The sequence below is a fragment of the Trichosurus vulpecula genome, chromosome 6 (genome assembly GCF_011100635.1).
Source record: "Trichosurus vulpecula isolate mTriVul1 chromosome 6, mTriVul1.pri, whole genome shotgun sequence".
NCBI classification, from domain to species: domain Eukaryota; kingdom Metazoa; phylum Chordata; class Mammalia; order Diprotodontia; family Phalangeridae; genus Trichosurus; species Trichosurus vulpecula.
Genome location: NC_050578.1, coordinates 221,720,498 through 221,746,653, shown reverse-complemented (window position 1 = coordinate 221,746,653; position 26,156 = coordinate 221,720,498). Strand labels below are relative to the sequence as shown.

General features: G+C 41.3%; 1 protein-coding gene across 1 annotated transcript in view; it reads right to left on the bottom strand.

The window, feature by feature from the left end:
• The window catches only part of ABCC8 (ATP binding cassette subfamily C member 8), a 139,349-nt gene that overhangs the window by 88,680 nt on the left and 24,513 nt on the right, over positions 1–26,156 (bottom strand). The window contains exons 6-7 of the mRNA XM_036763754.1: positions 25,958–26,146; positions 10,506–10,670 (exon numbers count right to left, since the gene is read on the bottom strand). Coding sequence (XP_036619649.1) covers positions 10,506–10,670; positions 25,958–26,146 — 354 coding nt within the window. The remainder of the gene's footprint in view (positions 1–10,505; positions 10,671–25,957; positions 26,147–26,156) is intronic.

Sequence of the window (26,156 nt, the reverse complement as noted above, 5' to 3'; positions counted from 1 at the left end):
GAGCTTTAGAATTTATAAAATATTTTCCTTATGATGTTCATGTGAAGATCACAGCATATGTGTTATCATTTGATTTTAATCAATAACTTGATAAGCATTTTGAGAACTTACTATGTGCCAGATACCAGGTGTACAGAAACAAAAACTAAAGAGCCCATTTACTCAAGGAGCTTACACTCTACCACAGGAAACAATATGTTTACATGCAAGTACATATATAACACATACAAGTTAATTTCAAGGTGTTGGTGTGGAGATATTAAGAAGCTAGGGTGCATCAGAAAGAGTTTCATGTGGGAGAGGAGTATTTGAGATTAATTTTGAAAGAAACTATGTATTCCAAGATACAGAGGGAATGAGGGGTCTAAGATCACACAGATAATAAGTTTGCAAATAAACCCAGGGTTTAAACTTAGCTTTCTAGATTATCTGTATTCTGAATTTGACAATCATGACAAAAATAAAACTTGACAATTTAATCAAAAAGAAAATGGACATTTCTATATATATCTATATATCTCTCTATATCTATATCTATATCTATATATATCCATATATCATAGTACAATGTTCTTTCCATTACACCACACCTCCTTAGCTAAAGAATTCTGGTTATTCTTGGGAATAGCAAATGTACAATACTGGGACTGACACACCAGTAGGTGCTTATGAAGTGTTCATTGATTGACTGCCTCATAGAATCACATGGAATCACAACTGGGGAGTTGGAAAGAACCTCATTGGCCATTTAGTCCAACCCATACCTGAAAGAAATAATTACTTTAAGTCTCCCCAACAAATGGCCATTTAATCTTGGTTTGAAGACCTACATGAAGGGGAAACCCATTAACTCTAGAGGCAGCCCAGTCCTCTTTGGGACAGGTCTAAATGTTAGCAAGGTTTTTCTGACATCAACTTCAAATTTTCTTCATGCTTTCTACCCATTGTGTCTAATTCTGCTCTGCTGCCTCTGCAGCGGCAAGGTGGTACAAGGGACAGAGCCTCGGACCTGGAGTCAGGTAGACCTGAGTTCAAATCCAGCCTCAGATAGTGACTAGCTGTGTGACCCTGTCTGCCTCAGCTTCCTCAACTGTTAAGATGAGGTTAATAATAGTACCTGTTTCCTAGGGTTGTTGTGAAGATCAAATGAGATAATACTTATAAAGTACTCAATACCTGGCACATAGTACACTCTTAATAAAATGCTTATTTTCTTCCTTCCTTCCCTCTAGGCCCAAACAGAATCACTCAAATACTTCTTTCATGAAGCCACCCTGTCTTTCATTGGGGCCTAAATGTTCCTGACTTTGAACTTATGGAAATACAAAAGGTCATTTCTCCTTGGGAAGCTTTCTGAAAGAAAATAGAGGATTTTTTTGTTTCCACAGCTCACATCTGTATTTCCCATTTTCATGGCACAAAAAGTGATCGATGATTTTTGTTGCAAGAAATTAAAATGCTGAAAAAGTAACCATTGTTTGAGCTACATTAAAACCATCAGAAAACACATGGCAGGCTATTGACTTGCGCATAATGAATTAGGGAGAGGTATAATTACATTTCTTTCCTTGCATTCAGAACTTAGGAGCCTAAACTACTTTGGCTCAGTCATCCCTCCCACATGACCAAGGGCGATCTAATGGGATGGCTCAGGTTGATCAATTAACTGTCCTCAGGAGACTTTCTTACCCCTCCTTCTTCCATTTAGGTATAAGATTAGAGGTAGTTAAGAGACTCCAAGGGACCAATAAACTCACAGATGGTTACAGGCTCCTCTCCTGGCTTTTTCACTCTCTGGATGGCCTTAGACCTTCAATGATTTCCTGCTAGTAGTAGACATCCCTTGGCATGTGTCTGTCACAGCCTGAAACCTGACCTCTTTTGTTCTGTCCTCAATGACTCTGCAGCTACTCTCCTTCTCCCAAGCAAGCCCTGGGGGTGAGATTTCCCAATCAGAAGCATTTCAATGGCAGTCAAGGACAATGGCTGGTGACCAAAGATAGTCTGGCCAGTGGGTGGTTTTAAGGTTTGATACAACCCTATGTAATAAAGGGCACACATATTCCTGGGATCATAGCCAGAGAGCTAGAAGAGGCTGAAGAGCACATCTAGTCCAATAACTGCATTTTTACAAGTGACAAAACTGAGGTACAGAGATGGTAAAGGGACTTGCTCATGGTTGTACAGGCGGTAGTAAGTAACAAAGCTGTATATGAATCATTGTCCTCTGATTCCAGGTCTAGCATTTTTTCTGCTGCACCACAATTATCCCCAAATTTACAAGGGTGGACATTAAGGCTAGGAGAACTTAAGTTATTTGTCCATGGGCCACATATCTCATCTCCTAGAGTTTGAACCAGGTCTGAACCTAAACCTATGTTTTTTGGTAGGGGGGAATTTCCTTTCTTCCTTCTTTTCTTCCTCCCTCCTTCCCCCCCCCTCTCCCTACGCCAATCCCTCCCTCCCCCTCTCCTTCCTTCCTTTCTTTCCATTTCTTTCTTTCTCTTTCCTTCCTTCCTTCCTTCTTTCCTTCCTTCCTTCCTTCCTTCCTTCCTTCCTTCCTTCCTTCCTTCCTTCCTTCCTTCCATCTTTCCTTCCTTCCATCTTCCTTCCTTCCATCTTCCTTCCTTCCTTCTTCCTTCCTTCCTTCCCTCCTTCCTTTCTTTCTTTCTTTCTTTCCTTTCTTCTTTCTTTCTTTCTTTCTTCTTTCTTTCTTTCTTTCTTTCTTTCTTTCTTTCTTTCTTTCTTTCTCTTTCCTAATAATTGTCACCATTCCTGACACAGCATTCTGGTTCACGACATTAAGCACATCTTGGAATATGATTTCAAACACTTGTTCAGATGTTGTATCAGGTTCTCAGAGGGACTTGTGCATTCCATACCCTCAGCAGGTGCTACTGACCACCAAGTCATTAGTCACTATGCAGCAGCCAGTGATTTTTGGGTTGGATTGGATGGTATGAGGTCCAAGGAACAGTTGAGGGGCTCAGAGTCCTTAGGATATAAGCCTGCAATGACTGGCTCCAGGTCACAGGTGCCAAATGGCTTCTCATTGAGGAAGTTAGTTACTATGCTCATTAGGGCATCCCTAGTAGTTCAGAAAAAAAATACTACTGGATTTGAGCCCTAGATTTCAAAAGAATACAAGCTCTCTGAGGGCAGGGACTGTATAATTTCTTTCTTTGTATACCCAACATCTAGCACAGTGCTTGGCACATAGTAGGCACTTGATAAATGCATGTTCAAATGAAAGAATGAATTTTGATTTAGAGAAACTTCATTTGAGAACTGGCTCTGTAACTTAGGTCCCTTCAGCTCTTTAGCTCTCAAGTTCCTCACCTGTAAACAGAGGCGCTCTAATGTCCTTTATATATAGCTCTAAACCGGTGACTCTGTGATCCTTCTGTTCATATAAATTCCATTAGAATCTCAGGCCCTAAGTGATCCTTGGTCTTTGCGTGAGTGGTGAGCTCAGCAAGGTATAAGGGTCAATGGTGGAGAAAAACCTTCTCGAAGTCAATGGGGGCCATGTGGACCTGGATCTTAAAGCACATGATGTTTGTGATAATCACATAATCCTTCTCCTTCACAACCATGATCACTCTTCCATTACTGACATGGTCCTAGTAAGGGAGGCCTGCCTGAGAAGCCCTGGTCCTGATCTATCTTCCCTGATGCTTTTTTTTCTAAGCAAAAAGCATTTAATTAAACAGTGGAGCAAAATAAAAGACATGACAGATTCTTACCCTCTCCCACTCACATTCATATACACGTCCCACATTACCACATATCTTTCTAGTGAGAAAAAAGGGCATATACAGGGACCACACATAGCCAAGGCAAGTCATGCTTTCAGTGATGCTTTGTTTTAAAAAGCAAATTTTATTGATTCTTTTTTGTTGTCTTCATCCAGTCATTTCAATCCCATCCATCCAACTCTTTGTGACCCCATTTCAGGTTTTCTGGGCAAATATGCTATAGTAGTTTGCCATTTCCTTCTCCAGCTCATTTTACAGATGAGGAAACTGAGTTAAGTGACTTGTGCAGGGTCACACAGCTAATAAGTGTCTAAGGCTATATTTGAACTCAGGAAGATCAGTTTTCTTGACTATAGGTCTAGTTCTTTATCCATTGCACCACCTAGCTGTCTCTTTTGTTTTTAAATAATTTTAATTTCTGAATACATGCACTCTTCTACTCAGTAATTGAACCCTCCCTTGTGACAAAGACAAAAATTAAGCAAAAATAAGTGAAACAGTAACCTTGACAATGCACGCAACACCTGGCTCTCCTATTCCCCTGCCTATTCCCAAGAGGAAGGAAGAATGATGTTTTGTTTTATGCTTTCCAGGGGTTTGTCAGTTCCTCAAAGTTTGACTTCCTTATAGTTATCTTTTCTCTGACATCATCTTAGGCATTCTTCATACTATTCTTCTCATCCTGACACTTTTCTCATTATGCCAGATCTACTTCATACTTGCTCAGTTTAAGGAAAAGATTAAGTCAGCATGACTATCAAGACTATGACCTTGGTCATGCCCTTATTTCTTATAAGACTTTTCCAGAACAGTTTCAAGCTCCTGTTTCCATGAAATCAGTTAGCACCATGGGTCTCGAGTGATTTTTTCCCTAGTTGCATTTGAAACTTAATAATAACCTTTCTGGGTTCTACTGAGCCTGCAAGTGTCTGAGACTTTAATGGACTAATTCCTATATTCCCCTGGTGTACAAAGGAACTACATTGATGCTAACCCTTCAAAATTGACCTAAGAATGGAGCTACATTAGGAGTGAGGTGGCCCAGCAAACAGTGTAGGGGTCTCATTGCTTGGAAGCCTCCAGTTCTAGCCTTTTCAAAGATAGAGAATTTCTAACTACTTTCAATTTTTTTCTTATTTCAGAACAGCTAAAGTGAGAATAAAAAGCTTTTAAAAAAAGTTATTCCTTAACACACATTTAAAGTCCAATAAGAAAATCAATCAAACAAACCAAGATATGTACACAACTAACAAAAACACACAAGACCGAAAGCTATTCCTCAGTAGAAAACTATCAAAGGATATGAACAAACAGAAGAATTGGTATGGTGGATAGAGTGCCTTGCTTGGAATCAGGAAGACCTGAGTTCAAATCCAGCCTCAGATACTTCCTAGCTGTGTGATGCTGGGCAAGTCAATTACCCATCTACCACAGTTTCCTCATCTGTAAAATAAGCTGGAGATGGAAATGGCAAACCACTCCAGCATCTTTGCCAAGAAAACCCCAAACAAGTTTGCAAAGAGTAAGACATGACTGAACAACAGCAACAAAAGCTGTTTCTCCATAGAAAATTTTCAAAGGATGTGAACAAACAGTTCTCAAAAGAAGAATCATAATCCATTAAAAATCACATATAATGCTCCAAATCACTACTAAGAAGAGAAATGTAAATCTAGAAAATGCTGAGACTTACTAAAAATCATGAATAGCCAATGCTTGAGTGATTCTTTTTCTTTTTAAATCATTATTCATTTATTTAATATTTTTAGTTTTCAGCATTAATTTTCACAAGAGTTTGAATTACAAATTTTCTCCCCATTTCTACCCTCCCCCCACTCCAAGAAGGAAAATATTCTGAGTGCCCTGTTCCCCAGTCAGCCCTCCCTTCTGTCACCCCACATCCCCCCAAACCCTTTTCCCTTACATTCTTTTAGGGCAAGATAGATGTTTATGCCCCATAGCATGTATATCTTGTTTCCCAGTCGCATGCAAAAACTTTCTTTGAACATCTTCTTTTAAAACTTTGAGTTCCAAATTCTCTCCCCTCTTCCCTTCCCACCCACCCTCCCTAAGAAGGCAAACAATTCAACATAGGCCACATGTGTATCATTATGCAAAACCTTTCCACAATCAATACTCATGTTGTGAAAGACTAACTATATTTTGCTCCTTCCTATCCTATCCCCCTTTATCCAATTTTCTCCCTTGACCCTGTCCCTTTTCAAAAGTGTTTGCTTTTGATTACCTCCTTCCCCCTATCTGCCCTCCCTTCTATCATCCCCCCTTTTATATCTCCTTCCTCCTTCTTTCCTGTGGGGTAAGATACCCAATTGAGTGTGTATGTTATTCCCTCCTCAGGTCAAATCTGATGAGGGCAAGATTCAATCAATTCACCTCACCTGCCCCCTCTTCCCTCCCAACAGAACTGCTTTTTCTTGCCACTTTTATGCGAGATGATTTACCCCATTCTATTTCTCCCTTTCTCCCTCTCTCAATATATTCCTCTCTCATTCCTTAATTTGATTTTATTTTTTTAGATATCATCCCTTCATATTCAACTCACCCTGTGCCCTCTGTCTACACACATGCACACACACACACACACATAACACACACACACACATATATACACATATATGTATATTCCCTTCAGCTACCCTAATACTGAGGTCTCATGAATTATACACATCATCCTTCCACGTAGGAATGTAAACAAAACAGTTCAACTTTAGTAAGTCCCCTGTGATTTCTCTTTCTTATTTACCTTTTCATTCTTCTCTTGATTCTCGTGTTTGAAAGTCAGATTTTCTATTCAGCTCTGGTCTTTTCACTGAGAAAGCTTGAAAGTCCTCTATTTTATTGAAACTCCATATTTTGCCTTGGAACATGATACTCAGTTTTGCTGGGTAGGTGATTCTCCAGAATATCATTCCAAACCCTTTGATCCCTTAATGTAGAAGCTGCTAGATCTTGTGTTATTCTGATTGTATTTCCACAATACTTAAATTGTTTCTTTCTGGCTGCTTGCAGTATTTTCTCCTTGATCTTGGAGCTCTGGATTTTGGCGACAATATTTCTAGGAGTTTTCTTTTTGGGATCTTTTTCAAGAGATTATCGGTGGATTCTTTCAATTTCTATTTTACCCTCTGGCTCTAGAATATCAGAGCAGTTCTTCTTGATAATTTCTTGAAAGATGATATCTAGGCTCTTTTTTTGATCATGGCTTTCAGGTAGTCCAATAATTTTTAAATTATCTCTCCTGGATCTATTTTCCAGGTCAGTGGTTTTTCCAATGAGGTATTTCACATTGTCTTCCATTTTTTCATTCCTTTGGTTCTGTTTTATAATATCTTGATTTGTCATAAAGTCACTAGCTTCCACTTGCTCCAATCTAATTTTTAAGGTAGTATTTTCTTCAGTGGTCTTTTGGTCCTCCTTTTACATTTGGCTAATTTTTCTCCTCATTGGCTTTTTGGAGCTCTTTTGCCATTTGAGTTAGTCTATTTTTTACGGTGTTGTTTTCTTCAGTATTTTTGGGTCTCCTTCAGCAAGTCATTGATTTGTTTTTCATGGTTTTCTCCTATCATTCTCATTTCTCTTCCCAATTTTTCCTCTACTTCTCTAACTTGCTTTTCCAAATCCTTTTTGAGCTCTTCCATGGCCTGAGACCAGTTCATGTTTTTCTTGGAGGCTTTTGATGTAGGCTCTTTGACTTTGTTGACTTCTTCTAGGTGTATGTTTTGGTCTTCTTTGTCACCAAAGAAAGATTCTAAAGTCTGAGTCTGAATCTGAGTTCGTTTTTGCTGCCTGGCCATGTTCCCAGCCAACTACTTGACCCTCGAGTTTTTCATTGGGGTATTACTGCTTGTAGAGTAAAGAGTACTATGTTTTCAGAGCTATTTCTACACAGCAAGCTCTGCCACACTAGCACTCCTCCTCCCCCAAGAACCGCCAACCCGGACCTGACTCAGATCTTAAGCAGGCTCTGCACTGCCGCTCTGATCTGCCACTTAATTCCTCCCACCAGGTGGGCCTGGGGCCGGAAGCAACTGCAGCTGTAGTTCTGTAGCTGCACCACCCCCACGGCTCCTGGGATGGTGGCTGAACTGTGAACTCCTTTCACTCTGTCTCCTGCAGCTTTTCCCACTAACCTCTGTTGTCTTTGGTGTTTGTGGGTTGAGAAGTCTGGTAACTGCCACAGGACACTGATTCAGGGTGCTAGGGCCTGTTCCGCCTGGCTCCTAGTCTGGTTGATCTGGGCACAGCCCATGCTGGGCTCTGCTCCATTTTGCTCCCAGCTCCCTGCCCGATAGACTTACCCAGTGACCATCTAGGCTGTCCTGCGCCAGAGCCCTGCTTCCCTCTGCTATTTAGTGGTTTCTGCAGTTCTAGAATTTGTTCAGAGCCATTTTTATAGGTTTTTGGAGAGTCCTGCAGGAGAGCCCTAGGCAAGTCCCTTCTTTTCAGCTGCCATCATGGCTCTGCCCCCCCGGAGTGATCCTGAAAAAAGGCACTCTAATGCATTGTTGGTGGAGATGTGAGTTAGTACAACTATTCCCTTTGTCTTATGGAGTCATTTATAGTTTGGTCCATTCTAATTTTCAGGGTGTTCAATTCTTGGCTGAGGTCTTTTCTAAGGCATTCATTTTCCTTGCCATTCTTTTCTTTCTAGCTCTTTTATTTTTTGTAGTTGCTTCATTTCTTCCCAGTGGTTGGGATAATGTCTTCTCTGATTCACTACTTGGCTGAGTTGTAGAGATACTCTCTTCTTCTGGTTTACCCCCTTGGGTTTCTCTCAATAGAAGATATTTACTTATTGTGTTAAACATTTTTCTTCTGTTTCCTCATATTTCCAGCCTTAGGTTTTAGACTGGGGGCTTGTGCTTGGGTCAAACTCCACTCCCATACTCCCAGCTAGTATTGGCAGGCCTTGCTTGATCCAAAGTTAGGTGTCTTCTTTTTTTTTTAGCATGTCTTCTACCTCTAATATTCTATGTCCTATGTTCTAACATTCTATGTTCTAAGGTCCCTTCTAGCACTTATAGTCTGTTCTGTATCCTAAAATCTGAATCTAGCTTTACTATCTTTGTGATTTTGGCCCCCCTCCATGTTTCTCCCTGTATTTTACTCTTTTTTTTCTTTTTTAAATTTATTTATTTAACATATTTTGTTTTCAGCATTGATTTTCACAAGAGTTTGAATTACAGATTTAATTAGGTGTCTTCTAAGTCTTAGCTCTGCCTTCTCAAGGAACCATCTTCCCTTGTCTTCTGCTGTGGCTCAAGACCAGACTGCCTAGATGCTGGGGCTACTCAATGCTAGATTGAACTGGGGCTACCTGAATGCTGGTCTGGCTCTGTCTCCTGATTTGGCAGGGCTCCCTAGATATCCCTGCACTAGATGATGCTCTGGCCCTATCTCCTAATATGGGACCATGTTATTTTACACTTTACCTTCTACCTACTCTAGCTAGTTTAGTTCCATGCTTCCAGAGGAATCTGACAGTCTGTTTGCGTAGTCGTGGACAGAATGAAGCAGTTTGTAGCTAATTCTCTTTGATTTGTTTTATCATTGTTCTTTCTGCTGCATTTTTAGAGCTTTATTTGGGTGTTGGGTGCAGGGGAAGGAGGGAATCTGAGCTTCTCTAGGTCCTGACAAACTGCCATCCTTCCATAATTCCCTGGCACAATTTTGGAAAGCAATTTGGAATTCTGTGACAAAATGTCCATATCTTTTGACTCAGAGATTTCTTTGCAAGGCATATATGCTAAGGAAATTGTTGTCAAAAAGAAAGGCTCCATATACACTGAAATATTTGTAGCAACACTTTTTGTGGTAGCAAAGAATTGGAGACAAAGTAGATGTCCATCAATTGGGCAATGGCTAAACAAACTGTGGTACATGAACATAATGGAACATTACTCTACTATAAGAAATGATGGATGTGATGAATACTGAGAAGTATAGAAAGATCTACATGAACTGATGCAGAGTGAAGTAAGCAGAACTAAGAAAACAATATACTTGATGACTACAACAGTGTAAGGGGAAAGAACAACCAAAAACAATCAAAACTGACTGCTACAAAATTACGAGGAATAGGTGTGGCCCCAAAGAAGAGATATGAGAAGACAATTTCCTTCCCTCTTTGATAGAGATTAGAGGCAATAGGTATTAAACACTGCATATTAGGTCAGATTTTTTCAGTTGGTTTTGCTGAACTTTTTGTCTTCTTTTTCTTCTCTTTAAAAAATTCTTGTTATAAAGTATAGTTTTCTAGGATAGGGAGAGGGAGGAATTCTAGGTAAGGAAAAATCAAAAGATAGCAATAAAACCCCATTAAATTCAATCAATAACAGAAGATAGTTTGGGAGGGTCTGTGGAGATGAGACTGGAAGAGAATCATTTGAGGAGCTTGTAGCCTTCCTTGAGAAGTCATATGGTGTAAAGGCAAAAACACAGGACCTACACTCAGAAGGCTTGGGTTAAAATCTTGACTCTAATTCTTACTAGCTATGTGACATTGGGCAAGACATTCTACTTCTTTCACCTTGTCTTTCCCCATATTCAAACTGGGGGTAATGATACTTATACTGTTTATCTCACAGGACTATTGGGAGCAAAACACTTTTTAAAAATAAAACCTTTAAAATGCTTTCAGAACTGTGAGTTGAGATTATTGTTGAAGCTAAAGAGAAGAGATATACTGAGAAAGTCAACACACACCCATCCAATGCCCTTCCATACCTGTATGGCTCCTCTTAGGTTGATTCCAGTTTCAATGGCGACATAGTAGGATGCTTGCAGAAATGTCCTCTGTAGCAGAAGGGCAAGAAACAAGAGCACAGCCAACACATAGGCATTGGCAAGGAACTCTTCGGATGAGACAAAGTAAACACCGAGGAACTTAGTCTGTTGGTTGAAAAGCACAATTTGGAAGTAAACGTCATCACTGACAAGTAGCACCACTATTAGGCAGACTTATGGGGCACTTTGTATGATGGAAGAGGACATGGACTGTCACTGGTAGGAATAGTCACAGATTTTTGGAGGCTATGTAGTCCAATATGTGTCTCAACAGAAATTCCCTCTACAATTTTCCTGAGAAGTCATTGAGAATTTGCTTAGAGATTTCTGTGAACTTAGAGTCACAGATCCTCCTTTTAAATCTTGATTCTGTTTCTTTCTACTCAGGTAACTTTGGGCAAGAAAGTCAGCCTCTCTGGGTCTCAGTTTCCTTATTTGTAAAATGATACGACTAAATGATTGCTAAAGTTCTCCCAGCTTTAGATCTATGACCATGACTATGACTAGGTGAAGTAACCCATTGTAGCCATTCCCCCCACCCTTAACTTATGGTTTAGTGTGATTTTCTACAACTTCCACCCTTTGTTCCTAGTCTGCCCTTTGGAAACAACCCTTAAGATAAATGAAAAGAGCTATTATGTCTCTCCCAAGTCTCCTCTTCTTTAGGCTAAGCATCCTCTAGTCAGTCCATGTAAGATATGGCTCACAGTCCCTTTTCAATTCTGTTTGTCCTCCTCTGTACATCCTCCAGCTTGTCAACTTCATGAAAGGTGCCTTCAGATATTGAGGGCACAGTGTATAGAGTGCCTTGCCTGGAGTCAGGAAGACCTGAGTTCAAATCCAGCCTCTGACACTTCTTCCTCATCTGTAAAATGAGCTGAAGAAGAAAATGGCAAACCATGCTGATATCTTTGCCAAGAAAACCCCAAATGGCATCACGAAGAATTGGATGCCACTGAAAGTAACTGAACAACAACAACAAATCTTAAGATGTGGTTGGACCAGGGAAAAATATATTGAGGCTCTTACCACTCTGGTTCCAGACACTCCGCCTCTTCCAATGCATCCTTTAATCCCATGTCTCAGCATTGACTGTGGATTGTATTTATAATCCACTAAAACGCCTGACACTGTTTTCACACAAGCTGCTGTTTAAGCCATGCTATAGTTGTGCAGGATGCATATTTGTACTTGGGCTGATGGATAAAGTGAAGTAACCATTTCTATCCACTTAAAGGGAGGCCCTCTTCCCCTCGACATGTGGACCACGGGAGTGGGGCCAGATTGTCACCCTAGGCCCCGGATCTCTGGTTCTCTGTGCTTGGGCACTGCTGTGAGCAGTTTGCTGCCGAGCCCGGGTCCCCTGGTGAAGCATCAGAGACACTGAGCAAATCGCTGATTAGCTGAAGTCAGAGCAGTTGGAACAAATCCCTGGATGTATGTTATCTATTTTCTGTCATTAAAATGTAGTCAGCCAAGATTGTTCCTCATACTAATAGGAAGCAATTGAGAAGGGCAGGGGAGTTATGGGTGCTCAAGAACTGAAGACAGCCAGAGAATACTTAGCCATTCATTGCTCTCCCAGTGAGGCAAGTGGAAAGACGTATTCCTTTTAGACAGAAGTCCCCTAGCCCCTGATCTCCTATAATTCTATCATCATACTATAGCAGAAAGAATAAGGCCTTGGGAATAATGAGGTTCAGTTCCCAGCTCTGCCACTCAGTTATGTGACAGCAGGAAAATCCATCCCCTTCCCTTCCTGGGCCTCAGTTTCCTCCACTACCAAATGAGTGGATTGGACTAGTGGAATGCTCAGGTCACTTCCAGCTTTGCCATTTTGGAGTCTAAATGTCTACTACATGCTTCTGGTGTTTGATGCAGTTCTCAACTAGGTCCTGCCTGTAACAGGCAACCAAGAAAACAATTTTCTTGCTAAAGACACCAGGGAACAAGTGTTTCTTTCAGAGACAGCATAGGCAGCTATAAGAAACACTTTGATCTTGGTAAACAGGCACTCACGGACAGAACCACATCAATATTTGCATGAGGATGGAACAGTTTACTTCCTGAGAAATGAATTGAGCTCACTAGCTTTTAAATGAAAATCCCATCGAACAAAGTAAGGAGAAATAGGGCAAATGTATTCCTATCTTTAGCAGTCTCCTGCTCACCAGTCTGCAGGAAAATCTCTGGCCTCACAATGTCAGAGGAAGGACCTCCAGGCTTTCAGCTACCTGGCACAGTATAATTTTGTTTACAGCGTGCTAATTAGTCAATTAAGCCACAAACATTTCTTAAGCACTTACAAATGCTAGGTAGTGTTCGAAGTGCAATGACACAAGTGAAAGTATTCCTGACCTCAGAGGGCTTATATTTTATCAGAAACAACATGAACACATAAAAGCATGTACAAAAATAGATAAATTCAAGATAATTTTGAGGAGAAAGCACTAGAAACTAGCATCTGGGGATAGCTAATACAGAAAGATTTCATAAACTGAATTTTGAAAGAGACCAGGGATTCTAATAGGCAGAAGTGAGGACGGAGTGTATGATATGAATAGGATACAGCCAGTGTAAAGTTGCTGAGGTGGGAGTGTTATAGGTAAGGAACAGAAAGAAGACAAATTTGTCTGGATCAAAGAGCACACAAAGGGAAGAAGTACATAAGGATGAAAATATAATAAGGGTGGAAAGGTAGTTTATAGTCAGGTTTAAAAGGAGTTTTAAAACAGAAGTATGTATAGAATGATTTTACATATGCGGAGCCAAGATGGTGGCAGGAAAACAGGGACTTGCTTAAGCTCCCCCCCCCTCAAATCCCTCCAAACACCTATAAAAATGGCTCTGAACAAATTCTAGAGCTGCGGAACCCACGAAATGGCAGAGGGATACAGATCTCCAGCCCAGGAAAGCCTGGATGGTCACTGGGAAGGGCCTATCACATGGTGGTGAGAGCGGAGGGCCACCCAGCGTAGGCCACGCTGGGAGAGACCAGATCCAGAGTCAGCCAGCTGCAAGAGGCCTTGGGGCCATGAAACAGTGGGCTGTGGCAGTTACCAGACTTCTTAACACACAAATGCCAAAGAACAGGTTAGGGGGAAACTGAGGGATTGAGTTCAGAGTGGTCCAGCTGCCAGCTCTGGGGGTGGAGGAGGTCATGCAGTGGTGGCAGTAGCAGCAGCAGGAAGCTCCTGAGGTTGCCTCCAGACCATCAGTGTCAGCATCAGTGGCCTCCTGAGTCCCTGGCTCACACAGTGGGAGGAATCTAGCAGGGGATCAGAGCAGGAGTGCAAGGAGCACTTTGTGGGCACAAAGGCATATTCTCTTGCTGGGCCCTGCTTGGATCTGAATTGCAGTCCTGGCTAGCAGTTCTTGGGGGAGGAGGAACTCTGCTGTAGCAGAGCCTGGAGTGATGGTGGAGTAGAAGTAGCTCTGAAAACAGCAGTGCTTGGACCCTAAAGCTTGGGACATAGTACTTTCTACTCTACAAGCAGTCATATCCTGACAAAAAGCTCAAGGGCCAAGTAAGTTGTCTGAGAACATGAACAGGTAGCGAAAACAAACTCAGACTCAAACACAGACTCAAACTCAAACTCTAGATTCCTTTTTTGGTGACAAAGAAGATCAAATCATACAGACACAAGAAGTCAACAAAGTCAAAGAGCCTACATCAAAAGCCTCCAAGAAAAATATGAATTGGGCTCAGGCCATGGAAGAGCTCAAAAAACATTTGGAAAAGCAAGTAAGAGATGTAGAGGAAAAATTGGGATGAGAAATGAGAGTGATGCAAGAAAACTATGAAAAACAAGTCAATGACTTGCTAACGGAGACCCCCAAAAATACTTAAGAGAATAACACCTTAAAGAATAGACTAACCCAAATGGCAAAAGAGCTCCAAAAAGCCAATGAGGAGAAGAATGCCTTGAAAGGCAGAATTAGCCAAATGGAAAAGGAGATCCAAAAGACCACTGAAGAAAATACTACCTTAAAAATTAGATTGGAGCAAATAAGACAGAATGAAAGGAACAAAAAAAGGAAGACAATGTGAAATACCTCATTGGAAAAACCACTGACCTGGATAATAGATCCAGGAGAGATAATTTAAAAATTATTGGACTACCTGAAAGCCATGATCAAAAAAAGAGCCTAGACATCATCTTTCAAGAAACTATCAAGAACTGCCCTGATATCCTAGAGCCAGAGGGTAAAATAGAAATTGAAAGAATCCACCAATCACCTCCTGAAAAAGATCCCAAAAAGAAAACTCCTAGGAATATTGTCAACAAATTCCAGAGTTTTCAGGTCAAGGAGAAAATATTGCAAGCATCCAGGAAGAAACAATTTGAATATTGTGGAAACATAATCAGAATAATACAAGATCTAGCAGCGTCTACATTAAGGGATCAAAGGGCTTGGAATATGATATTTCAGAGGTCAAAGGAGCTAGGATTAAAACCAAGAATCAGCAAAACTGAGTATAATACTCCAAGGAAAAATATGGATTGTCAATAAAATAGAGGACTTTCAAACTTTCTCAATGACCAGAGCTGAATAGAAAATTTGACTTTCACATACAAGAATCAAGAGAAGCATGAAAAAGTAAACAAGAAAGAGAATTCATAAGGGACTTATGAAAATATGTGTGTGTAATTCAGGAGACCTTTCTCAGTATTAGGGGAGTTGAAGGGAATATAGACGGAAGGCACAGGATGAGTTGAATATGAGGGGATGATGTCTACAAAAATGAAATAAATTTAAGGGGTAAGAGAGGAATATATTGAGAGAGGGAGAAAGGGAGAGATAGAATGGGATAAATTATCTCACATAAAAGTGGCAAGAAAAAACAGTTCTGTGGAAGGGAAGAGGGGGCAGGTGAGTGGGAACGAGTGAATCTTACTCTCATCGGATTCAACTTGAGGAGGGAATGACATACACAGTCAGTTGGGTATCTTACTCCACAGGAAAGTTAGGGGAAGGGGATAAAAAGGGGGGTATGATAGAAAGGAGGGCAGATGGGGAGAAGGTAATCAAAAGCAAACACATTTGGAAAGGGACAGGGTCAAGGGAGAAAAGTGAATAAAGGGGGACAGGATAGGATGGAAGGAAATATAGTCAGCCTTTCACAACATGAGCATTGTGGAAGTGTTTTGTATAATGATACATATGTGATCTATGTTGAATTGCTTGCCTTCCTAGGGAGGGTGGGTGGGAAGGGAAGAGGGGAGAGAATTTGGAACTCAAAGTTTTAAAAGCAGATGCTTAAAAATTTTTTTTTTGCATGCAGCTGGGAAACAATATATATATAGGGAATGGGGCATAGAAATCTATCCTGCCCTACAAGAAAGTAAGGGGAAAGGGAATGGGGTGGGGAATGGAGTGAAAGAGGGGAGGGCTAACTGGGGAATGAGGCAATCAGAATATATGCCATCTTGGAATGGGAGGGAGGGGAGAAATGGGAAGAGGATTTGTAACTCAAAATCTTGTGGAAGTCAATGTTGAAAACTAAAATATTAAATAAACTATATGCAGAAAAAAATGATTTTACATATATACATATCTGTGTCTACTAGTAGATATCTCTAGGGCAGGGGGATGGGGAAAAAGATGAAAAAAAGGAAAGAGCAAAAAGGGAAATTTACATGATAACTTTATTATATTTTTTAAAAGGAATAGCAAGTTGTATATAATAGTTTTGCAGTAATAATCTTTTTATTATATTATATTACAGAAATGCGTGTTTTATTCCATCAATTAAAAATAAAACAAATGTTAAAAAGGAATTTAAATGCAAAACAGATGAGTTTATATTTGATACTTGGAGTAATAGGTAATTACTGAAGTTTTTCAAGACTGAGAATAACGTGGTCAGATCTGTGCTATAGAAGAATCACTTTGGTAGTGGTGGGAAAGATAGATTATAAAAGGCAGAGATTGGAGACAGAGAGACCAGTTAGGAGGGTAATGGAATAGTCCAGATGAGAGGTGTTGAGTACCCAGAGTGGTGGCTATATGAGTAGAAAGAAGGGGATGGATTTAAGAGTTGTGGAGATCCTATTGCTAAGGCTTGGCGAGTGATTGTGTGAGATGTGGGAGAATGGGGAGCTGAGGACAATGATGAGTGCTTGGAACAATGTTGGTACCCTTGACATAAATAAGAAAGTTTGGAAAAGTGGGAGAAGTACATCAGGGAGACGTGAATTGGAGATATCTATGGTTTTAAATGTCTACTATTTAGTTGGCGATGTGAGACTAGAGTCTAGGTAGAGAAACGGGCTAGATATATGCATCTATAAGTCATCTGCTTAGAGATAATAATTAAACTTATGGGAGCTGATGAGGTCACCAAGTGAGAGAGTATATAGAGAGAAGAGAGATCAGGATGGAGCCTTGGGGCGACAGCTACCCCCACACCCAACATGCATATACATGCCCATATATACATAATCATGTCACAAGCTCTTAAAGGGAGATTCCTCTTCAGGAACAGCAGGAACAAGAAACCAAGGGGAAGCAACAGGTTCTTAATGAGGGATCATGCAAGCCCCAGAGAGAGACAGCATCATACGATATAACGAGTCCTCTCCGGGTGCTTCCTAGTTCACAGATACTCTCCGCAATGCACAGTAAAGACTAGTTGGGGGAGAAGGACAGAATGGGGGGCCTAGGTCTCCTGAATCAGAACACAGGGACGCTTGGGGGAAAGCTGAGCTGGAGATAAAGATAGTGAAAAATGAAAAATAGTGAAAATAGAGTAAAAAGACAATGAAATCTGGAAGCATAGAGACAACCATTTCCTCAGTCAGAGATCTATAGCAACGAAATCAGAGACAAATCTCTGACTATCAAGGGGACAGGAGATGCCTGTCTTGTGACTGGTTTGGAAACCAGAATCTTTTTTTAACTCACATTGACACGAGACACCCCACTCACCCCATGTTTCTTCTCCTGTCTCTACATTGACTCTGAACTTTGTCACCGTGTATCTCACCCTGGAACATCACTTTAAACTTTGAAATCACCTTCTCCTCTGGATGAATTTCACCCAGAGCCTCCATTTCTGTGTTATTTTCCCTCATAGGAATGTAATCTCTTTGAGGCTAAGCACTCTCTTTTTGCTACTATTTGTATCCCCATCATGCATAGCACAGTGCATGGCACATAGTAACCACTTACAAAATGTTTCTGACTCGACTGTTGACTTGTCAGAATCAGACACATGTCACCTATTTTCCCCAAGTTTGGGTCTTTTTGTTTAAAGTGGACCTTTACCTGGGCTTTCCTAAAATGCTAATTCCCAGGGGATGCTATGGTATCATTTCCTCACTGGGCACAGACACAACTGGGGAAGCTCATTGAAAAGCATTCTAATAATCTGGTATCTAGGCAGGAAGCTCCGGGTAGATTTGGCCACAGGAGCTCGTTTGGGAGTCTGCAGTACTAGGGTTCAGGGAGATGGAACATCTTACCCAATGGAACAAGGCATTAAATAGCAAAGTCAGCACTGGAATCTAGGCCTTATAAATCTATGGCCAGTGCTCTTTCCATAAACCTCTGCTAGGGTGTTGCTAAATGTTAGCTATGAAGCTGGCAAATCATCTGTTTTGTAAACAGTGCAGTGGAAAGACACAGACTTTGGAGTCAAAGGACCTGGCTTCAAGTGTGACCATATTGGTAAGTTACTGAACCTCTTTGGGCCTCAGTTTCCTCGTCTGTAAAATGAGGGTGTCAGAATAGCTGTCCTCTGATGTTTCTTCTAGCTCTTGAGCCTTATGGGCCTAAATTTATATTTAAAATAGTACATGGAGCAGCTTGGGCTAAGCTCGAAATAATATTTTCTGAAGGCAGGCACACAGTTAGGGTGCCATCCATAGTTTTGAGCATCACACTCTTGCATCTGCATTATTTTAAAATCCACACATTATGCCCTTGTACAGAAAGTGCAGAGGATGGGGTATACTCCTCTGTCTTCCTCCTGGCCAGTTGGGACACTGGAAAAGCATCTTTTCCTCTCTAGGGAGGCTGGGTGAGGTTGACATGTGGCAGCTGGAAGCAAACGATCTAGGCCAGGCATCAGAGGCTTTGTTCTCAGATCTCTGATAGTGTCATGACAGATTCTATGACAGGTCTGAGGAAAGATGAACTGCAAATAGAGGTTGATATGTGGGAGGGGACCTGATGATATTTACAAAAGACAATCTTTACCCATCACACACACACACACACACACACACATCTACCCACAGCTTTAGACATAGGAAGACAAAGGGATATAGAAAGACAATTTATATTCACTTTCTCTCCTTCCCTCCTCCTTCAGCCTTTCTTCTCACCTCCCCCTCCCCCTCCCTAAGCCTTCAGAAGCATCTTCCCTTGAATCAGCCTCTGACACTTCTTTTCTGAGCTCAGGCTCTAGTGGCAGATTTCAACACCTGGGGCTGAGGATGAATTTAATTTCCCAGCCTCCTGGGCCCCAATCAGTGGCATGTACTGCACGTGATGGTGGGGGAGTGAGTGATGAAGGACTTCTTGGCCCCTACGTGTATCACGCTGGGGAGGAAGGGAGGTGGGGGAGGCAGGGAGGTCAGAGGGGAGGAAGGAAGATCTGGCAGAGACATCAAAACCTCCAGTAATCCAGCAAAACAATACAAGTGGCTCGTCCTTGCTTATGCCAAGGACAATGTACTGTTGCTGGCCTGGAAACTGAAGTGAAACCAGGCTGCGCTGTTTACAATACCAGAGAAGTCTGCCCATGGGCCAAGGCTGCAGGGTGGAAGATTTAGGCTGTGCTTGGGGAAAAATATTTCCAGGATCAATAGAGCAAATGAGCTAACATAGGTACAGAGCTTTGTAAGCCTTAAAAACCTATAGAAATGCTAGTTGTTGCAGTCATTGAAAGGACTTTAGACACTTTCTTGTTCAATGTCATTTTACAGATGAGCAAAAAATAATAATAATTACAATTATTATTATCAACTAATAATAATAAATAATTATTACTGGAGTTGGAAAGGACTTTAGAGGTCTTCTAGTCCCATCTGATTTTATAGATGAGGGAATGATAATCGTAATCATCATCATTATTATTATTAATGGATAATAATAAACAACAATTGCTTTTATTCAGAGTTAGAAGGGCTTTAGAGATTTTCTAGTTCTAGTGCATTTTTTAGATGAGGGAATAATAATAATGATAATAATTAGCTAATAATAAATCATTATGATTATTCAGAGTTGGAAGCGACTTTCAAGGTCTCCTAATTTAATATCATATGAGAGATGAGGGAATAGAAGAGCAAAAATGTTAGATGATTTGTCCAAGGTCACAAGGTGACCTTGTAGCAGAGCCAAGACTTGAACTCAGGCCTTAAACTCAAAATGAGCACTGAGGCCACTACACCACCCTGGGGGAAGGGGAGAGAAAGGCTGTTAGGTATTGAGTGGGACACTGGCCAATCTCCTTCCTTATGGACTGACGGACAAATGTTATCACATCACGGCATAGTGGACAGAGTGCTGGACTCAGAGTCAGAACCTCTCATCAGATGCTACCTCTGGCATCTAACCAATGTGTGACCCAAGGCAGGTCATTTAGCTGCCCTGCACCTACTCTCCCTGTCCATAAAATGAACAGGCTCAATGTGATCACCTTGAAGATCCCTTCCAACTCCACCTCTAGCTCTATGATTCTAGGAAAACCCTTCAGGTCTCTTTCACCAGGGCCAGTCGGCTCCAAAATAAACCCTCTGATGAAGAATAGAAACAGGGGCTTTCTAACTGTAATCTACGGGTGATAAACAGAGACTTCTCAAGAAATCAAAATCTCTCTGGTTAGCTAGAAGTTCTGCCTTACTAGTCCAGTTAGTGTCATCCAGTCCCAGCATTCCCTGTGTAGAAAATCTGTTTGTGTGCCCCAAGTCATGAGGAAGGGTACAATCCTGCTTTTCATCATTCCTCTGTCCTATATGGAACCTTTTCAAAGCATAGGGTAAGCCATGATCCTTTGCTCTGGTAGTGGGGTGGTGGTGGTGGTGATGGTGATAATGTAGCTGGGTGATATAATGGATAAAACACTAGACTTGGAGTCAGTTGGAATCCTGCCTCAAATACTTACTAGCTGTGGGATGCTGAGCAAGTCATTAATTTCTCTCAACCTCAATTTCGTCATCTATAAAATGGGGATATTAATAGTATTTATTTCACAGGATTATTATAAGGCTTAGATGGTATAATACATGTAAGGAACTTTGTAAAGACATAAAACCACCGAATAAATATTAGCTATCATTAATTAGCTATTATGCAGCAGAATTCTTCCCCTGTTCCTGGATCAGGTGCAGAAGCTGAAAATATATAACCTCTGAAAGCATACAATATGCCCAAACAGAGGACAAGTCATTCCGCCTGGGAAATTAAATTTCATATTCCCTGGTGTAGAATCTCTCTCTCCCCCCATACCTCCTGTAGCAAGGCATGGAGGATTAATTGTAACTTGGGCAAAACGAAATTTAATCAAAACCCTATGAGGATTAACTGCTGCCTGAGGTTCAGGGCCTCATTAGATGGATAGCATTACATGAGGGTGAGCCATCAATTATTCAAGTCACTAATTATGTGTCTGCTTTTTCTTTTCCCACTTGTTTGTGGTTAGGAGGTTAGAGTCTCTTCCTCATTGGGAAAACGAAATTCCAGTCCTCACCAGGAGTGGTGACTTTCCTATTTTATAATCATTTGAAATTAATTGGCTATAGAAAAGTGGAGGAAAAGACAAAGGATCTAGATTAAAAAGGAAAAAAAAACCTCAGGCAAAGTCAACATCTTTTCTCAGGTTCCTTCCTCTGGCTCTGGATAATCAATGGTCCTGACAAAGCTCCGGTTTCAAAACAAAACAAAATGCCAGCTCAGGACATTTCACAGAGTAGGCTCTTAATAACCAGTTGTTGAATGAATGAGTAAATGAATGAGTAAAACCACACGTGTCAATTGCTCTTTAAGACTTGGAGCTCTGTGAGATGAATAGTCTCGTACTAATCCTTTCCATTTCTAATCAGAAGATTTACTCATAGACTGTTTGAGCTGGAAGGGCCCTTAGAGATCATTGAATGAAAGTTTCATTGCTCCAGCTCTGGAAGGAAGGCCTGATCCCCATTTTTTACACATGGGGAAACTGAGTTCCAGAGAAGGAAAGAGATTCTTAAGGTCACATAAGCAGCCCACAACAGAGCTAGGATTTTACTCCAAGTCCTCCTATTCCAAATTCAGTGGGTTTTACCTTATGACACAAATTCAAAACCTACAATTTACAGAAGAGGAAACTGGGGGACTTACATCATCAATTAGTGAGAGAGCCAGAATTCGCACCCATGTCTCTTGAGTCCCCATTCAGTGATCTTTCTAGTGAACCAAATAACCAGAGCAGGATTTCTTAAAAAACAGGACAGTCGAGGAATGCATTTTTAGCATTAAATTGGAATGTCTATTTCTCTTTAGGATAGGTGTTCTTGACTTGCGGTCTGAACTTTTTTTATAACTATATTTCAATATAATTGGCTTCTTTTGTAATCTTACATATTTTATTTTATGCATTTAAAACTATGGTTCTGAGAAGGGGACCATAGACTGCTCAAGGGATCCATGACCCACAAAGGGTTAAGAATCCCTGCTGTAGGATTAAAGGCTCCAGGCCCCCGTGCTTATGTGGTTATGTTGGATTGGAGGAGGGAAGGAGGAGAGCATGGTCCTAGAATACAGAGTAGATCTGCAGACCAGTCAGACCCATGGAAACTCGGGGGCAGGGCAGCAGCTCAGACCAGGCAAGAAATAAATCTCTCCCAAACCCACAGAAACAGCCTTGAGGCTGTGTCATTCACTGCCCTGTGGGGCCTGCTCTTTGCTGTAGTGCTATCATCTAAATCAAAATACCAACAGGATGCTGGGGGGGAAGGGCAGGGTGTGAGTGGGGGAACCTCAAAAACTTGCCTCTGGAATGATTGTAAAGACCCAAATGAAAAATGAGTATGGGGATTAGAGCTTTTTTATCCCCAGGATCATGCAGCTCAACAAACCCTTCCTATATTTCAGATACTATGCCAGGTGCAGAACATACATAGACAAAAGTCAGATGGTCCCTGGTTCAAGGTGCTTACCTTCTGGGGAAAAGTCAATACAAAATATATGACTGAAACCTATGGTTCAGAACTGTCAAGCTCTAGAATCACACAATCAGGAGTCAATCTTTGGGGCAAGGGCTGGGCAGTGCCCATACAAGTTTATACTCTTCCTTTGGACTTTGTTGCCTACACCCAGAATTTATCCTGAGGTATCAGAACACAGGTCATGCCTAGGCTTCCACAGACATTAGGAGTAAAGTCCCCAGCTCCTGTGTAAGCTTTCAAAGTAACAAATGCATATTGAGTATATGAGTCAGTCTTCATTTCACTCCATAGAAAATGCAGAAGCTGCAAAGGACTCAAGTGACCAGCGATGAAAGTAGAAAATACATAAACTATATATTAGTCCATTATAGCCTCTATACATTGTAACCTCTACATGGAAAAAAAAGACAGTAAACTCCCTGAGAATTAGAGGACTTGATAATTATAAAACACACACGCGCGCCCGTGCGCGCATGCGCGCGCACACACACACACACACACAAAAGTTAGCCCATAAACATTACACCATAATCTTTAAATGGAGAACGACAAATAGAAAATCCCCAAGAATTAGGGGATTTGATACTTGAAGGCCTACCCTAAGATCTTTACAATTATTATCTCATTTGACTCTCACAACAATCTGGGGAGGTAGGTGTTATTATTACCCTCATTTTGTAGTTGAGAAAATTGAGGCAAGCAGAGGTTAAGGGACTTGGCCAGGGTCACACCGCTAGTAAGTGTCTAGAGCAGCCTGTTTCTGTCACATAGCCACTACATGTCAGGGCAGTTTAGTCCATATATCTGGTACACATACTACAGATGGACAGAAGGGGGCAAATAGGAGAATAGGCTACATTTATTTACAGTATGATGCTGCGCTTTTAAGATCTCAAGCTGCTTCCTGATCCAAAACTCATCTCTTTACCACCAATATTCTCCTGGTGATGCATTATGGATCACAGAACGCCACGATCTCAGAAGAATGTAACTCAAATGTCCATGGAAAGCTGCATGGTGGGGACAAATGGGACGCAGCATCTTACTTATGGTGATTTGTACAAGAAAGACGGCAGTCGAGACATAGGATCCCAGCATTAGGAGATGGGAGAAACCCTGGAGGTCTCTGAGTCCAACTACCTAATTTTACAGATGAGGGAATGGCTTCAGCACTTAAGTTACAAGGTCATCCAGGTAGGAAGCAGAGCTAGTCTGGCTCCAAGTCTTTACAGGCTTTTTTCATGACAATATCTCTACCCCCAATTTATCTTTACATATAATAAATACACAAGAACCTTCATTCCAGACTCTTCTTCTCTCTCTGCCCCCCCCACCTGAAAATCCAGTTACATGAAGTAGTGAAAAGAGCGCTGGACTTGGAGTCAGAAAGGCTGAGTTTAAATCTTGCTTCAGACATTTACTGTGTGACCCTGCAGTCATCTAACTCCTCTGTACCTCAGTTTTCACATCTACAAAATAGGGATAATAACAACACCTACCTCCCAGGGTTGTTGGGAGGATCCAGTGAATGTGTATATATTTTTATATATATATATATATACACACACACACATATATATATATATATATATACATATATATATATATACATACACACACACACATAATGCTGCACAAACCTTAACGTGCTACATAAATATTGTCACTATTTTCACTCTACCATCAAGGTATTATTTACGTTACTGTATTATTATTTCTACGCTACCATCACCACAGATGACTGAAAAAGGAGATGGGCCAATTGTGTCTCAAGAATGAGAGATGACAGATGCTCAACCATTACATTTGTATCCAAAGTATATCAAAGGAGCTAGGGAAAGGCCCCCAGCGCACAGGGCCAATTGTGTATCAAGAATGAGAGATGATAGATGTGCAACTGTTACATTTGTATCCTAAATATATGACAGGAGCTAGGGAAAGGCCCCCAGTGCATAGAGTGGTTGTTAGCGGGAGGATTTAAGGAAAGGCACAGATAAGAACCACATAGAATGAGAAGGCACCAAAAAATTACGATCTGTGGGGGTGGCAGAAATACCTCTATCAGTGAGCACAGATATAAGGCATTACCTGAGCATGAAGATAAATATTTAAAGCTCTGGTAGCTAGGAAGCAGCCCCTTCCATTATTCACCTGGTTCCCTGAGCATTAGGGAGGTATCGGGCATATTCATGGTTGTGGGACCAAAAGGAATCAAACAGCTCCTGGTCCAGTGATGGGGCGTAGGTGCTCTGGACACCCCCAAATTAACTGCATCACTACTTCCCCCACTCTCTGACAGTAGAGACCACCTCTTGGGAAATAATGCTGTTTCACGACCGAGCTGACCTGCTGCTCCTAAACAGATTTTTAAAAAGAAGAGACCAGACTTCTCTAGAAAGAAATGCAACCCATGATAATAATAATAACTTAGCTTGGTGTTGTGGATTGAGCATTGGATTTACAGGAAGGCCTGGGTTCAGGTCCTGCCTTCACCCCTTACTATCTAGATGATGGGGGCAAACCACTTAAACCTTCTAAATCTCAATTTCTTCATCTACAAAATAGGGATGATATCTGCAAAACTTATTGCTGAGGGTAGATGCGAGGTGCAATTGCAATTATGGATATAAAGTACTTTTCAAATTTTGAAGTGCTATATAAATGCCAGCTTTACTATTAAGCAAATTATGATTTATTAAGTCTTCTTACAACAGCCAGAAAACTCAGACTCTGAGATTGGAAGCAGCTTTTCCAAGGTCACATAGTTACTAATTGTCAGGGCAATGTTTTGAACCCAAGTCACAGGATCATAGATTTAGAGGTTAGAGGAATTTTAAAGGTCATCAAATCCAACCCCCTCACTTTAGAGATGGGAGAACTGAAGTCTAGAGAAATGAATGACTCATCCAGGGTCACACAGCTAGTAAACATCTGAGGCAGAACTGGAACCCTGGTTACCTGATTCCAAGTTCAGATCTCTTTCTTCTCTACATCATGGTTGTTATGTCACTACTTTTAGAAACTTCTTCCTCCCCCTTCTCTCCCCATGTTCTCCAATATATTTAGCTGTGTGTCCTATAGTGGGGGTGGTTTAGGCTGGGGCTGCTACAGACCCACTGACAGTCTCTTACAAAAGCCTTTCCACAGAAGCTCCCCTGTCCCTGTTGGGTGAGGGAATGGGCTGAGCCTTTTCCCTGTTCCCTGGAGAGGGCCATTTGGCTCACGGGGTTTGCTTACCTTTGGCTGGAAGACTCCGTTTTCTTTCCCAAGGTGGTTGACAATTCCAAAAATGCACAGTGGCCCCGCAAATCCTAGGAAGTCAGCCAAGATCCGGAATGTGCTGCTGAGGACCAGCCTTCTCCCAAAGGCATGGGAGAGAGCACACCAGATGGCCCGGGAGCCCTGGGAATATCTGGAGCCCTTCCCCTGGGCCAGC